The sequence below is a fragment of the Piliocolobus tephrosceles genome, chromosome 19 (assembly GCF_002776525.5).
Source record: "Piliocolobus tephrosceles isolate RC106 chromosome 19, ASM277652v3, whole genome shotgun sequence".
In the NCBI taxonomy this organism is placed as follows: Eukaryota; Metazoa; Chordata; class Mammalia; order Primates; family Cercopithecidae; genus Piliocolobus; species Piliocolobus tephrosceles.
The window spans coordinates 5,057,924-5,071,366 of record NC_045452.1 but is presented as its reverse complement, the minus strand read 5'-3'; the positions used below and the strand labels follow the sequence as shown (position 1 = coordinate 5,071,366).

The window sequence follows — 13,443 nt, the reverse complement described above, 5'->3', positions numbered from 1 at the left end:
CCCGTCTCGGCCTCCCAAAGTGCTGGGATTACAGGCTTGAGCCACCGTGCCCAGCCTTGGTTAATTTTTAAAACTGTTTTGGGGGATGGCATCTCACTATGTTACCCAGACTGGTCTCCAACTCCTGGGTCAAGTGAACCTCCTGCCTTGGTCTCCCAAAGTGCTGGGATTTACAGGCATGAGCTACCATGCCTGGACAGTGTCCTTTCAAGCTTCTCATGCCCTCATTTCCTCATAGGCATGGATGTGGCTCAAGAGTATCTTTTACCCAACAAGAAACTTTAACTCGGTCACAGAAAGCCAGGTTTGGGTTGTAGAGGCTTCTTATGGGGGAGGGAGGTCATTTCCCCTGTTTTCACAGAAGAGGAGGTTGCCAACTGGAGATGGTTCATTTCCAGGTTTGTCTGGGGTTCCCGAGCTATGCAGGACCCAGAAAGCAGATGTCTAAACATCCAGGCCAATGCTCTTTCACTACTCTGAGTCTCCCATGAACCTCACCTGGAACCTGGTTGGGACAAAGGTCCAAAAGACAGCTTCAAAACATACCCAGAATTCCTTCTGACCAGCCTGGAAAAGTTCTAGAAAATCACACTTCAGCCAAGTGTACCTACCCTGCCAGGTGCCAAGGCAGGTACAGCACACACACAATCCCACATGACCCTTGCACTGCCCCTGGGAGTGCTAAGAGAGAGCCTTCCCGGTTCACAGACTTACACACTGAGGAGCAGAGCCAGAAATTCATTCAATCTTGCTCACACTTTGAAGATGGTCCTACCGGGAACCTGAGGGGTCAGGGGGCCCCAGGGCCCCATACCCTGATGTGTCCTTACTGGGCAGGGCAAGAAATGGGTCTTTCCCCTTGAGGCAGGATCACTGGCTCCAGTCTGCCGCAGTCCCAAATGGATCCCCGACTACCCCTACGTACCGGTCCTGGCCCAGGGCTAGCTCCTTAGTGAGAAACTCAAAGAAGTGGGCGCTGTGGCTGCGGTTGTCCTCGGCGGTGCCAACTACCCCGATGGAGGAGACCGACAGCTGGGCGCAGGGCTCGGTGGACCCGCTCAGCGCCATGGCCAGGCCTGGCCGCACCGTCACGTTCACGCGCTGATGGGGACATGAAAAGTTTTACCCGAAGCTGAGGCCGGCCGGGCTACCTCTGGGGACCCGACCCGAGCGCGCGAAAGCGGAAACGCGCCAGTGTTTGCGGGGACAGGAATGGACCTGAAGGTCATGTCCAGGTCATGACTGGGAAGGGCAATAAGGGCAAGACGTGCGGAGGGCGAGCCGCGGGATCGTGGAGCATGGAAAGTCAGAGCTTGGTGTGTAGAAAGGAGGGGGGAGTGGTCCCTGGGGAAAGATTCGGGGTCACTGTCGGGGTGGCGGAGCAGGGACTGGGCCGGACCCCTGGCCCACCAACCTCCCCTCGCCCAGTGCTTCCCGGCCCACGCTCACGTCCGCAGGCTTGCCCAGGATGGAGGCAGCGGCGGCGCAGAGTCGTTTCTCCAGCCCCGCGGGCACTCGGTTGGCGGGCAAATTCGTGTCCAGCTCTACGAACGGCATGGCGAGCAGAGGAACGAAAACTGCTCCAGGGAAAAAAACGCGCGGGGTACCCAAAGCTCCGGGACCAGGGAGGAGGGGGAAGGCGCCACAGCAATCTGACTTCTCATTGGTTGGACAGAGACAGCGCTCCCCGATTGGCTGCCTAGGGTACATCCCGCTTCTGCAAACAGAAGTCACGTGTGCCGGCTCTGATTTCCGGAAGTCCCGTCGCCCCCGCTCTAGGTGTAGCCTCACCCACTACAAGTCTTTTTTTTCCACTACAAGTCTTTAACTTTGTAGTGGCCCTACTCTGTCTCTTCCCCAACCCTCTTGTCTGGCGCCAGGTGGATTTCCCTCTCAAGTTTTCCGCGCTGTGGTCGCCTGGTTCCTAGCACTGTTAGGTCTGAACACCCCCAACACAGACACACACACACCTATAGGGGTTTTCCCCAGGCTCGACCCTAATAACCAATGCAACAGGAGCTTAAAAGTTTTTTGAGGCCGGGCGCGGTGGCTCACGCTTGTAATCCCAGCACTTTGGGAGGTCGAGGTGGGCGAATCCTGAGGTCAGGAGATGGAGACCATCTTGGCTAACACAGAGAAACCCCATCTCTACTAAAAATACAAAAAAGTAGCCGGGCGTGGTGGCAGGCGCTTGTAGTCCCAGCTACTTGGGAGGCTGAGGCAGGAGAATGGCGGTGAACCCGGGAGGCGGAGCTTGCAGTGAGCCGAGATCGCGCCACTGCACTCCATCCTGGGCGACAGAGCGAGCCTCCGTCTAAAAAACAAAAAACAAAATTTTTGAATGATTTGCCACCATTTCGAAGTCAGGAAATTTTATGTTAAAGTATGAAAATCTGCGTTTCTCTTGGGCAGTCAGGAGATGTGGTTACACGTGCGGGCGCGGGTAGGGCTGGCCAGGGCCCTTGGGCTCACGACATTCCCTGTCCCCACCTGGTACCCATTGACATGTGCCTGTGTAGCCTCTTGTGCTGGTGGTGAGCCACTGTCCACCAGCCTCTGTCTCAAAAACATTAAAACATGGAAAGGCCGGGTGCGGTAGCTCACGCCTGTAATCCCAGCACTTTGCCAGGTGGAGGTGGGCGGATCACCTGAGGTCAGAGTTCGACACCAGCCTGGCCCACATGGCGAAACCCCATCTCTACTAAAGATACAAAAATTAGCCGGGCATGGTGGCAGGCGCTGTAATCCCAACTACTCCGGAGGCTGAGGCAGGAGAATCGCTTGAACCGGGGAGGCAGAGGTTGCAGTGAGCCAAGATTGCGCTGTTGCACTCCCGCTGTTGCACTCCAGCCTGGGCACAGCGAGACTCCATCTCAAAAAAACACACAAGAAATGGAACTCTGTTGGTGTGGCTTAAACAGGAGTCTGTGGTCAGTGTGGTAAAATCACTTGAATTGTACATTTCAAATATGATTGAAGTTGTGGCCAAGCAAGGTGGCTCACACCTGTAATCTCCACACTTTGGGAGGCTAAGAAGGGAGGATTGCCTGAGCCCAGGAGTTCAAGATCAGGCTAGGCAACATAGCAAGATTCTCTTATTTATTTTCTACAAAAAAAAATCTAGGTGCTGTGGTGTGCGCCTGCAGCCCTAGCTACTTGGGTGGCTGAGTGAGCCCAGGAGATCTAGGCTGCAGTGAGCTATGACTCCCACTGCACTCCACCCTCCATGACAGAGTGAGACTCAGGCTCCCCCCTCCCTCTCAAAAAAGAAAGAAAAAATGTGTAGGTTTATATGTACAATTTCAGCTACATGTATAAAATTATCTGTAAGTGTGCATACTTAAAGGAGCCTCCACTGAAAGGCCGACAGAGTCTCTGTCTGTCATGATCTTGTCCTATTAGCAGTTTGTTTATTAGATGACTCAGATATCAGAAGGTCTGAGACACACGACAGGTAAATATGACAGTCCTAAGGGGAGAGGGCAGGGACAGGTGGCAAGTCTGGGACCAGGTGTGGGGCATGGACAAGCCAGGGATCAGGGAGTGGGGTGTAGAAAAGACTGTGGTTAAGGTTATGAGGAGGCATGGGAGAGGGCCAGGAAATAGCCAGGGACTTCCCTTCCTGCACGGAGGTCCATGAACCAGCCGTGCACCCCACTTGTGGGACACATCGCCCCACAGTGATGAGAGAGACCTAGGAGACCAAGGCTGATCCTGATTCAGACATCTTTTCACCAGGTCACCCCTCATCTATGATACATGCTCAGTCCAGGGGTATCCCCCACAAGGAAACCCTGGGGCTGAGGTGCCAGAGAGGTCATCTGACCTGGACTGGGGTTGGGGAGGCCAGGGAAGTCTCCCTGGAGAAGAGACAGGGTGCCAAATGCCAAAAGACCAGGAAGGGCACCAGGCAAAGAAGATGAGGAAACAGCATGAGCAGAAGCCAAGGTGGGAGCCCAGAGCGGGGTATAAAAATGTGCAGGCAGAAGGGGCCACCTGGAGGAGTGGGAGCAAGGCCTTGAATACAAAGTTCAATGACTTGTACTTTAGCCTCTGGGCAGTGAAGAACCATAGAAAGTTCCACACAGAAGGACAGGGTCAAATAAGTGTTTGCCAAAGCTCTTTTCAGAGGTCACATGGAAGCTAGAAAGGAATGGGGTAGGAGACAAAAGGAATGCAGGCATGATACCTGGAGGAACTGTGGACCAGAGCCTGCGCAGATATGTCTTCTTTACAACCAAGGAGACAGACGGCTCCATGTCTTTATTCTACTAACACAGCATCCCCTCAGTGGCTCAGGAAGTCCGGGACATGCACTCACAGTAAGAAAAGCTGCATTAAGGGCTTCAGATTCTCTTTAACAGCAGGTTCTACTGGAGGCAGGTCTTGGCCTTCAGGACAGCTGTGAGGGCCTCCTGGAAGAGGTCCTCCCCCACTGCAGTCTCCACACATTGGGCGCCCTGCTGCCATTGTGGGTCTGCTTTCAAAGACTCAGCAGCCAGCGCTGATGGGCTAGGGGAAGACAGAGTCAGCGGAGGGGCTGGGCATAGCCAGGCGTAAGGCAGCGTGACCTGCTTTAGGGGTTCTCTGATTGGATTTTCCCTCCTCCACTATGTGTGTGATGGGCTGGGGCGTCCCCCTCCCTAGGGACACTTGGAAGCCTCTTAATATATCTGCGATGAGGGTTTGTAAAGCCCCATTTTATAGATGGGACACTGAGGCTCAGAAGGAGAAGTGACTCACACAGGGTCCCACATCCAGAAAAGACAACCTGAGCTAGGATGTCAGTTCCCTTCCCGGATACCCCACTGCCCAGCGGGCACCCTGCCCCATGGCACTCACATGCATCAGCTCCATGATTGCCACCGAGTCAGCCACAGAGATATGGGACCCAGTAAGGAAGGCCTGGTCCCACAGGAACTTGTCCTCAAGCAGCTGCAGGCACCTGTCTAGCTCAGCCAAAGTGGCTGCCAACATCTCAGGTGGCACTGACTCTCCTGGGAACACAGGGATTGTTATCTGGTGGGCCAACAGGCAGACAGAGGGTTCTGGGTCTGCCCAAAGCCCATGCTGGTTCCCAGCCTCATCCTATCATCACCAGTCCTTTGGATTTCTGCTCACTTCTTTCCACTAATGGCCACTAGTAGCCCTCATCTCCTACTCAAACAGGGACAGCCTCCCCTTCTCCCTGGGTCATCACACAAGGCAACTGGTGGGATCCTTCTGTAATCTCAATCTGCCCATACCCTCCCTTGCATAAAGCCTTCCATGGCTCCCCACTGCCCTCATGAAAATGGCCTCAACACAAAGTCAGCCTTCCCCACTGCAGTGGCCATCCACTCCCCACTTCTCACCTCCTACTACCCCCCACTTATCAAATGGGAATGTGTATATGAATCCCCCCTGGAATCTGGTTAAAGTTTATGCTCCCAATCAGTAAGGTCAGAGTGGAGCCTGAGCCTCCATATTTCCAACAAGCTCCCTGGTGATGCTGATACTCCTGGTCCATGGACCACACTTTGGGTAGAAAGAGTCAACACTTACTCTACTCAACTTCTCTCCAATCTGTTCTCAAACACACCATGCTCCCTTCCCCACCAGCTGGAGGGGGCTCTGCTCCCAGGCCCCAAGACAGACACAGTTAAGGTGTGAAAACCTCCTTATCACCCAAGGGATCCTCCAGAGAGGCAGTCCCTTACTTTCAGCAGGGCGCGGATCTACCTATTTCATTCTCACACACAGGGTGCCACCCCTGTGCTGGGCACTGTGAAGTGCTCTGTACATATTAATTGGGAGTACTCATTTCCAAAACATGTACACATTTGATAAAAACAGTGTGCATGTTGTGTTGGTGTGTGCTTACTTGATTATTACTGAAGTTAAACATATTTTCATCCATGTATTGACCATTTCTCTCTGTCCTTCAATGAAACATCTGCTGATTTCCTTTGCTCATTTTTTTCCTCTCTTTGTCTGATGAGTTTCTCTTCTTTTTGTTTGTTTGTTTGTTTGTTTTGAGACAGTCTCACTCAGTGGCGTGGCTGGAGTGGAGTGGTATGATCTCAGCTCACTGCAACCTATGTCTCCAAGGTTCAGGTGATTCTCCTGCCTCAGCCTCCCGAATGTGCCACCGCACCCGGCTAATTTTTGTATTTTTAGTAGAGATGAGGTTTCACCATGTTGCCCAGGCTGGTCTCAAACTCCTGACCTCAAGTGATCCACCCACCTCTGCCTCCCACAGTACAGGGATTACGGGTGTGAACCACCACACCCCGCCTGTCCGATGAATTTCTAAGAACATCTTAAAGAATATTACTTCCTTCTGACATATCTTTTATCAAGATCCTTCCCAGTTTTTTGCTTAAGTTTGATCCATTTTTTTCTTCCACAAAATCTCCTTGTATATGTATTAGTTTTTTCCTTTGTTCAGTTCTTCCACTGTTCTGAGGCTTAGAAAGTCCTTTCATACCGAGACATCAGACAAACAGATCCCATTAGAGTAGCTGAGATTGCATGTGTGGGCCACCCCTCCCAGCTATCACTCCCTTTCTCTGAGTCAGCTTTTCTCTCTGAGACTCGCCTACTCCATGAACTCAGGAAATGTCACTACAGGTGGCCCCAGCTCCCATTTACCTCCCCATAGGGAGCGCCTCTCTCCAGTTCCAATTTCAAAACTCCCAAGGAAGCCTTCTGGTTCACTCGCTTGGGCCACTGGCCAGAGGGATGGGATACTCTGAAAGATTCAGCTAGAGTCCCGGGCCCAGCCCTGGACCCTCACTGTGCCCCGTGGTGAGATGCCAGGGCTGGGATTCAGGGAGAAGAAAGGAGGTTCCCGCGCAGTCATTCCTGCCTTCCGGGGCTGCTGCAAGCTCCCTGCCCCTTCCTGTGCACAAAGCGGGAGCTCCTGCTGTCTGGCAGCAGCTGCTCTGCAGGGGACAGTCTGGATGGTAGAAAGTTCATCCTTGGCCGGGCGCAGTGGCTCACGCCTGTAATCCCAGCACTTTGGGAGGCCGAGGCGGGCGGATCACAAGGTCAGGAGATTGAGACCACGGTGAAATCCCGTTTCTAGTAAAAATACAAAAAAAAGTTAGCCGGGCGCCGTGGCGGGCGCCTGTAGTCCCAGCTACTCGGGAGGCTGAGGCAGGAGAATGGCGGGAACCCGGGAGGCGGAGCTTGCAGTGAGCCGAGATAGCGCCACCGCACTTCAGCCTGGTGGACAAAGCGAGACTCCGTCTCAAAAAAAAAAAAAAAAAAAAAAAAGTTCATCCTTAACCCCAGCCTTCCAGTCAAGGTTCCCACCAGTCTGGGACACCTGCAAGTGTCACATACCGCTGGGTCAAACTTTAAGATCCCTTTTAGAGGATCCCATTCGCTCCCTCCCTTCCGCCGCCTTGCAGCGCCGAGAAACAAAGCTCTGAAAGAACCATCAGATGTCCGTGCGCTGGGGCCTTTCCAGGATGGCTAGGCCCAGTCGTTTCTGGGTCGGGATGACGCCTGGAACCAGGCGGGGTCCCTGGCACCGGGATCCCGAAAAGCAGACCTGCTTCTCCTTGTCCAGCTCGTTCCTCTTCCCCTTGCAGTCGGCCCCCTGCATCCACCGTCCTCCCTCCCAGTCGAGGGCCCCCAGCTCCAACTTCACCCTCCCAGCTGTGCGTTCATAGCGACCGCCCTCCCTGTAGGGGCACACGGACCTGGTGGTGGCGTCTTCGTCTTCAACAAGGCTGGCCAGGATTGGACAGAAACCGAAGGGGCGAGGCGGGTCCGGGGGTGCTGTGCTCCAATTGGGTACTGTCCCAGGGAGTGGAGCCTGAGCCCCTATTTCCCGCGGCCGCCCTGAGCCTGCCACAGCCGCTGCCCACACCACCATCAGCGCATTCCCTGTCATCCCCGTTGTCCTTGCAGCCTCCGCCATGGGCCTAGAACTGTACCTGGACCTGCTTTCCCAGCCCAGCCGCGCCGTCTACATCTTCGCCAAGAAGAATGGCATCCCCTTCGAGCTGCGCACTGTGGATGTTATCAAAGGTGGGCCCAACCCGTTTACCCGTGTGTCCACAAATCCAGTGCACCCCCAGGCCCCTTGCCCTGTTCCGCCCTGAGCGTCTCGCTGCCCGCACAGCCCCCTCACCTCCTCCTGCAGCGTCTGCCACCAGAGAATGTTGTCGATTGAGTGATCTTGGAGGGATCACAGCTTTCTCTGAACCTTAGCTTGCTTTCTGAAAAGGTGGATAATGTTACCTTCTGAAAAGGTGGATAATGTTACCTTCTGTTCTGTGGGGGTGGAAAGAAAATACTTAATGGAGTTTTCAGAATTCTTTTTTTTTTTTTTTTGAGGCGGAGTCTCGCTATCACCCAGGCTGGAGTGCAGTGGCCTGATCTCAGCTCACCGCAAGCTCCGCCTCCCAGGTTCACGCCATTCTCCTGCCTCAGCCTCCGGAGTAGCTGGGACTACAGGCGCCGGCCACGTCGCCCGGCTAGTTTTTTGTATTTTTTAGTATAGATGGGGTTTCACCGTGTTAGCCAGGATGGTCTCGATCTCCTGACCTCGTGATCCGCCCGTCTCGGCCTCCCAAAGTGCTGGGATTACAGGCTTGAGCCACAACGCCCGGCCTACGCTGAAGATCTTGTCTGACTTCTTCCTCTTCAGGGCAGCACAGAAGCAAGGAGTTCTTCCAGATCAACAGCCTGCAGAAAGTGCCTGTGCTCAAGGATGGTGATTTCATCTTGACCGAAAGGTGCCCTCCTTCCCTCTCCCCTCCCACATCCGGAGCACATGTGACCCTGGCTGTCCCCACTGTGTGGGCCCTCCCATACCCCATGGGGCAGCAAGGGGAAAGGAGAGGGATCTGGGGAGAAGGTACAGCTTGGGATGTGACAGGGATGAGCAGGGGCTGACAGAGCATGTCCCCGCACCTCTCATCTTTGGCGTCATCTGAGCCCCAGGGCCTCTCTGCTCCCAGACTGAAGGATATTGGAAAAGAAGACAAGGGAACATTTTTCCAGTGTTGCACAGAGTAGGTTCAACAAATGCAAGCTGAAAAGAGCTTCTAGTGACTTGTGGCAGACTACCCCAATCTGCCCAGGCCAGGCCTAGAGGCCAGTGCCATGGCCCGAGGGCACAGCTCGTGGTGAGGTCCAGCCGCTGGGCAGGAAGAGGACAAGAGGTCAGGTGGCTGCAGAAGTGATGGCTGCGGGACCTGTCAGAGGAGGGCCGAAGACCTGCCTCCCCTCGTGATCCCTGATCCATGCGCATGGGCATGCAAGTGACTCCACGGAGCATCCACCGTGTGCCGGCCCCATGCTGGGTTCCAGTGATCCAGGGAGCCTTTTCTGAGCTTCACTGCCTCAGACAAGTCACTTGACCATTCTGACCTTGAGTTTTCTCTTGTGCTAAAGGGCTAACGGGAGTCTCTACCTCATAGGGCAGCTGCTGGGATATCACAGAGATGAGGTTCTCAAAGTGCAAAGCAGAAGGTCCAGCCAAGAGTCGGTGCCTAAGAAAACAAAGACAGGAGGAGACTCGGGGGAGGAGGGGTTGGTGTTGGGGAGCTGGAGATGGAGGGTGAGGCTGGAGGGCAGTCCTTCAAATGCAGAGAAACCCCCAGGCCCCACTGGCGGATGGGAGCAGCTGGGGGTAAAGGCCTGGTGCCAGTGTCCTTACAGCCACTGCCCATTCATTCCCAGCTCAGCCATCCTGATTTACCTGAGCTGTAAGTACCAGACGGCAGACCACTGGTATCCATCTGACCTGCAGGCTCGTGCCCGTGTTCATGAGTACCTGGGTTGGCATGCCGACTGCATCCGCGGCACCTTTGGTGTACCCATGTGGGTCCAGGTGAGGAGAGCCATCTGGAGAGTGGTTGGCATTCAGAGAGTAGTTGGGAGTAGGCAGGGGCCATACACTGACCCACTCTCTGCCCTCATCAGGTGTTGGGGCCACTCATTGGGGTCCAGGTTCCCGAAGAGAAGGTGGAACGCAACAGGACTGCCATAGACTGGGCCCTGCAATGGCTGGAGAACAAGTTCCTGGGGGACAGGCTTTTCCTTGCTGGCCAGCAGATGACGCTGGCTGATCTCATGGCGCTGGAGGAGCTGATGCAGGTGTGAGCTCAGCCTGTGGGCAGTGTCCCTCTTCGTGCCACACCCATGAGGCAGACAGAAACACTGAGGCCTAGAGAAAGCCAAGACTTTGCCTGGAGTCATAGAGCAAGTCTCTGGATGATCTGGGGCCAGAACCCTGAGCTTCTGCCTCCTGCCTGGGTATGGGGTCTCACCCTGGCTGCTCTTGGGCTCTAAAGCTGAACATACTGCCTGGGCCTCCATGGTCCATTCATCTGGGGGCTGGGGAATGGACCATGTCTCTGATACATTTGCCCATGGTTCCAGCATTCGGGTTGGCAGTGACAACTGGGAAAGTTGTATCCCCACAACCTTTTCATCCTTGTTCCTGCAGCCGGTGGCTGTCGGCTACGAACTGTTCAAGGGACGGCCACGACTGGCAGCATGGCGTGAACGAGTGGAGGCTTTCCTGGGTGCTGAGCTGTGCCAGGAGGCCCACAGCTTCATCTTGAGCATCCTGGAACAGGCGGCCAAGAAAACCCTCCCAACACCCCCACCAGAGGTCTATCCGACTATGCTACTTCGAATTGCCAGGATCCCCTGAAGGGTCTGGGATGGGGCCCAGGAGATTCGCCATGAGGATTCATTCTGTTACTTACTTGCCCCTGTTTATCTTTCCCTCTTGCCCCAATCCCTTGTCTCCAGCTTCATGTGAAGCTCTGCACAGGCAAGACAGTGTCCTCCGCAGTGCTGCTTCTCCTTAGGTACAGCAGACATAACCAGTAAGAGACTAAATCTGCAATACATAAAAAACTCCTACAAATCAGTAACGTGAAGAACACTCAAAAATTGGCAAATGTCATCAGCTTTTTAAATATAATAAAGATTCCAAACACTTTGAATAGGGAACCAAGAGTTACTGGTTTTACTACGTTGTTATGTTATGCATATGGAGTAAAAGTCAGTGCTAGTAACCCTCATCATGGGTTACCAAAGTAACTTCACAATAGCAAGTCAACATAATTGTATCACCAGGGCAACAAAATATTAAGTAAGTAACCAATTCGAATTGCCAACTATTAAAGGATGTAGGGGATGTTTCATAGGGAATAGCAATGATCTTTGAAGTCTAGGAAGCTTAAAAGATTTCTTTTAACAAGCATTCATGTCTTCTAGGACAGTTTTGTAATAACAGCAGATAGTAGGATTGTACATTGTCACACAAACCTCCATGTATATCCATGGGATGGACCTCATCACAATCATTTTAACAGAGAGAACTTAATACAAAGAATTGGTAACCAGGCATTAGAGAACTCCAAAGACAGAGAATCCAGATTAACACGGAGGTAAACACTGCAAGAAACTGCTACCCCTAGGGCTGGGGGATCAAGGGAGGACATTGGAATTAGGAAGACCAAGATGCTGGAGGGGCCCTGAGGAATTCAAACCTCTAAGAAAGGTGTTGCTCATCCCCCTAGCATCACCTTCTAAGAAGGGCAGGGTTCCCCAGTTTGCCCTGAGGTCTTCACAGGAGGCCATCTGGCTGTGGATGCAGTTCTCAAGTGTGACAGTAGATGTCACTGCTGACCAATAAACACGCTATTCCATACACATACTGGGCTACTTGCCCACACGTCTTGTGGCCTTGGTGCCCCCACTTCCCATGCCTGCCCTGTGCCCACCATGTGCCACTCCTAGCCAGAAGTATTCCAAGCAGCAACCATTGCAACTGCCCTGCCTTAAGGATGCCTGGTGGTGGCTTCTGTCTTAGGTCCCATTCCGAATGTCTGTCTCTCGAGCGATTTCTCATACTTTGGGGGACACGCTGGCCTGCTTTCCTGGGCCTTTTCCATTACCAATCCCTCTCCCCATCAGATACTGGGGATTGTGGCCACAGTCTGTGCTTTCTTGATCCCTGCTGACTGCCTTTGGATTGTTCCTAATTGGATGGCTTTACTTTCAACAGACACTCCAATAAAAAACATGAAATAAAGAATAAAGTCAGTCAGTCCCAGTGCCGTGTAGGTGGCAGTAAGTCCGAGGGACCGACATCAGCTGAACTATGGTGTGCTTCATTGTTAAACGGGGCCAGCAGGATCCCCAGGTCACCTGGCAGGAGGAGGGGCAGGGAAGGGTCCTGAGAAGTGACCTTGAGTTCCACTTAGTGCTCTTGGCAGAGGGAAGGGCTTGGGCTAGCGCTGGAGGCATGAAGATGGGGTGTGTTCAGGGCTCTCCAGCAGTCCAGGCATGGGAAGGGGACGCTGAGGGCCAAAGGCTGAGGCGACGCTGGGAAGGGAACTGTGGCAAGGTGAGGACTGACTTTCAGCCATGTGACTGAATTGCCTGTGTGGTGCGTGTGTGTGTGTGAATGTCAGTGACTGTGTGTGTGTGAACGTGAGTGAATTGAGTGAATTGTGTGTGTTTATGTGTGGGCGTATATGCGTGTGATGGGAGTGAACTGTGTGTACGTTGGTGTATATGTGTGTGAATTTGAATGGTGTGTAAATGTGAGTGAGCAGTGTGAATTTGTTTATGTGGGTGTATGTGTGTGAATGAGTGAATTGTGTGATTTTGTTGGTGTGAATTGTGTGCCTGTGTCTGTGAGGGGGTGTACGTGTGTGTGTGTGTGAATTGTTTGGGAGGGGGTTGGTGTGTATGTGTGTCAATGTGAGTGAGTTGTGTGACTTTATTGAACGTGAGTGAATTGTGTCATTGTGTGGGTGTATATGTGCGTGTACATGAGTTAACTGTGTTACTGTGTGAATGTGTGTAAATGGTATGATTGTGTATGTGGGTGTATATGTGTGTGAATGCGATACATCGTGTGATTGTGTGTGGATGTGGGTGAATGTGTGAATGTGTGTGGCTGTGTGTCAATGAGTGTGTGAGTGTAAGTGTGCAGGTGGTAGCTCAGGATTTAAGGCATGTTAGGGGAATCATTCCTTGGTTCTGGTCCTTGGTTTCCCTTCTATGAAACAAGTTGAGTGAATTAGGCAGTCTCTGGCATTCCAGGATTTCGTCTCAGGTCTAAACAGGATTTTGTAAAGTGAAAGCACCATCCCTTGGGCATCCTGGGAGGTGTCCCTGCCCTCCATGGCTCGCCTTCTGCCACATGGCCCAGCAACAGCTACTCTGCAGGACCGTGTGCTGCCATGACAGGTACTGATGCGCGCTGGTGCGGGCCTGCAGGTCCTGGGGATACCAGTGGTCAGGCGCTTTGTACGTGCAGCTCATGTGCAGCAAGATAGCCACACTGAGGGGACATGGCAGGGGCAGAAGACATGCCCTGATCACTCTTCAGGCATTTTCTGGGGCATTTTCACTATCCCCATGATGCAGAGGAGAAACGTGAGGCTCCGAGAGGTTAGGTAACTGCCCAGGGTC

The 13,443-nt window shown here is 53.2% G+C and overlaps 2 protein-coding genes and 1 long non-coding RNA gene across 3 annotated transcripts in view; 1 reads left to right on the top strand and 2 right to left on the bottom strand.

Moving 5' to 3' along the window:
• Positions 1–1,720, bottom strand: part of DDT (D-dopachrome tautomerase) — a 3,400-nt gene extending 1,680 nt beyond the window's left edge. Inside the window, exons 1-2 of the mRNA XM_023185722.1 lie at positions 1,450–1,720; positions 926–1,101 (exon numbers count right to left, since the gene is read on the bottom strand). Of these exons, the coding sequence (XP_023041490.1) occupies positions 926–1,101; positions 1,450–1,710 (437 nt within the window). The 5' untranslated portion in view covers positions 1,711–1,720. The remainder of the gene's footprint in view (positions 1–925; positions 1,102–1,449) is intronic.
• Positions 1,721–3,255: 1,535 nt separating this feature from the next.
• Positions 3,256–7,057, bottom strand: LOC111522009. Its single transcript, XR_004228613.1, has 3 exons — positions 5,864–7,057; positions 4,843–4,997; positions 3,256–4,512 (listed from the first exon to the last, which is right to left on the bottom strand). It is a non-coding gene; the product is annotated as an uncharacterized LOC111522009 (long non-coding RNA).
• Positions 7,058–7,740: 683 nt separating this feature from the next.
• On the top strand, positions 7,741–10,961 carry GSTT2B (glutathione S-transferase theta 2B). Its single transcript, XM_023185716.1, has 5 exons — positions 7,741–8,022; positions 8,645–8,732; positions 9,682–9,832; positions 9,925–10,098; positions 10,451–10,961. Exons 1-5 carry the CDS (start codon positions 7,911–7,913, stop codon positions 10,658–10,660), a joined length of 735 nt encoding a protein of 244 aa, XP_023041484.1. The 5' UTR covers positions 7,741–7,910; the 3' UTR covers positions 10,661–10,961.
• The last annotated feature ends 2,482 nt before the right edge of the window (positions 10,962–13,443 follow it).

What these genes read in the sequence shown, in the direction of transcription:
- GSTT2B (XM_023185716.1), top strand. Translation starts at nt 7,911, where the DNA reads ATGGGCCTAGAACTGTACCTGGACCTGCTTTCCCAGCCCAGCCGCGCC. An exon ending in CACTGTGGATGTTATCAAAG is followed by an intron (nt 8,023 to 8,644) that starts GTGGGCCCAACC and finishes CTTCCTCTTCAG; the next exon opens with GGCAGCACAGAAGCAAGGAG. An exon ending in GTGTACCCATGTGGGTCCAG is followed by an intron (nt 9,833 to 9,924) that starts GTGAGGAGAGCC and finishes TGCCCTCATCAG; the next exon opens with GTGTTGGGGCCACTCATTGG.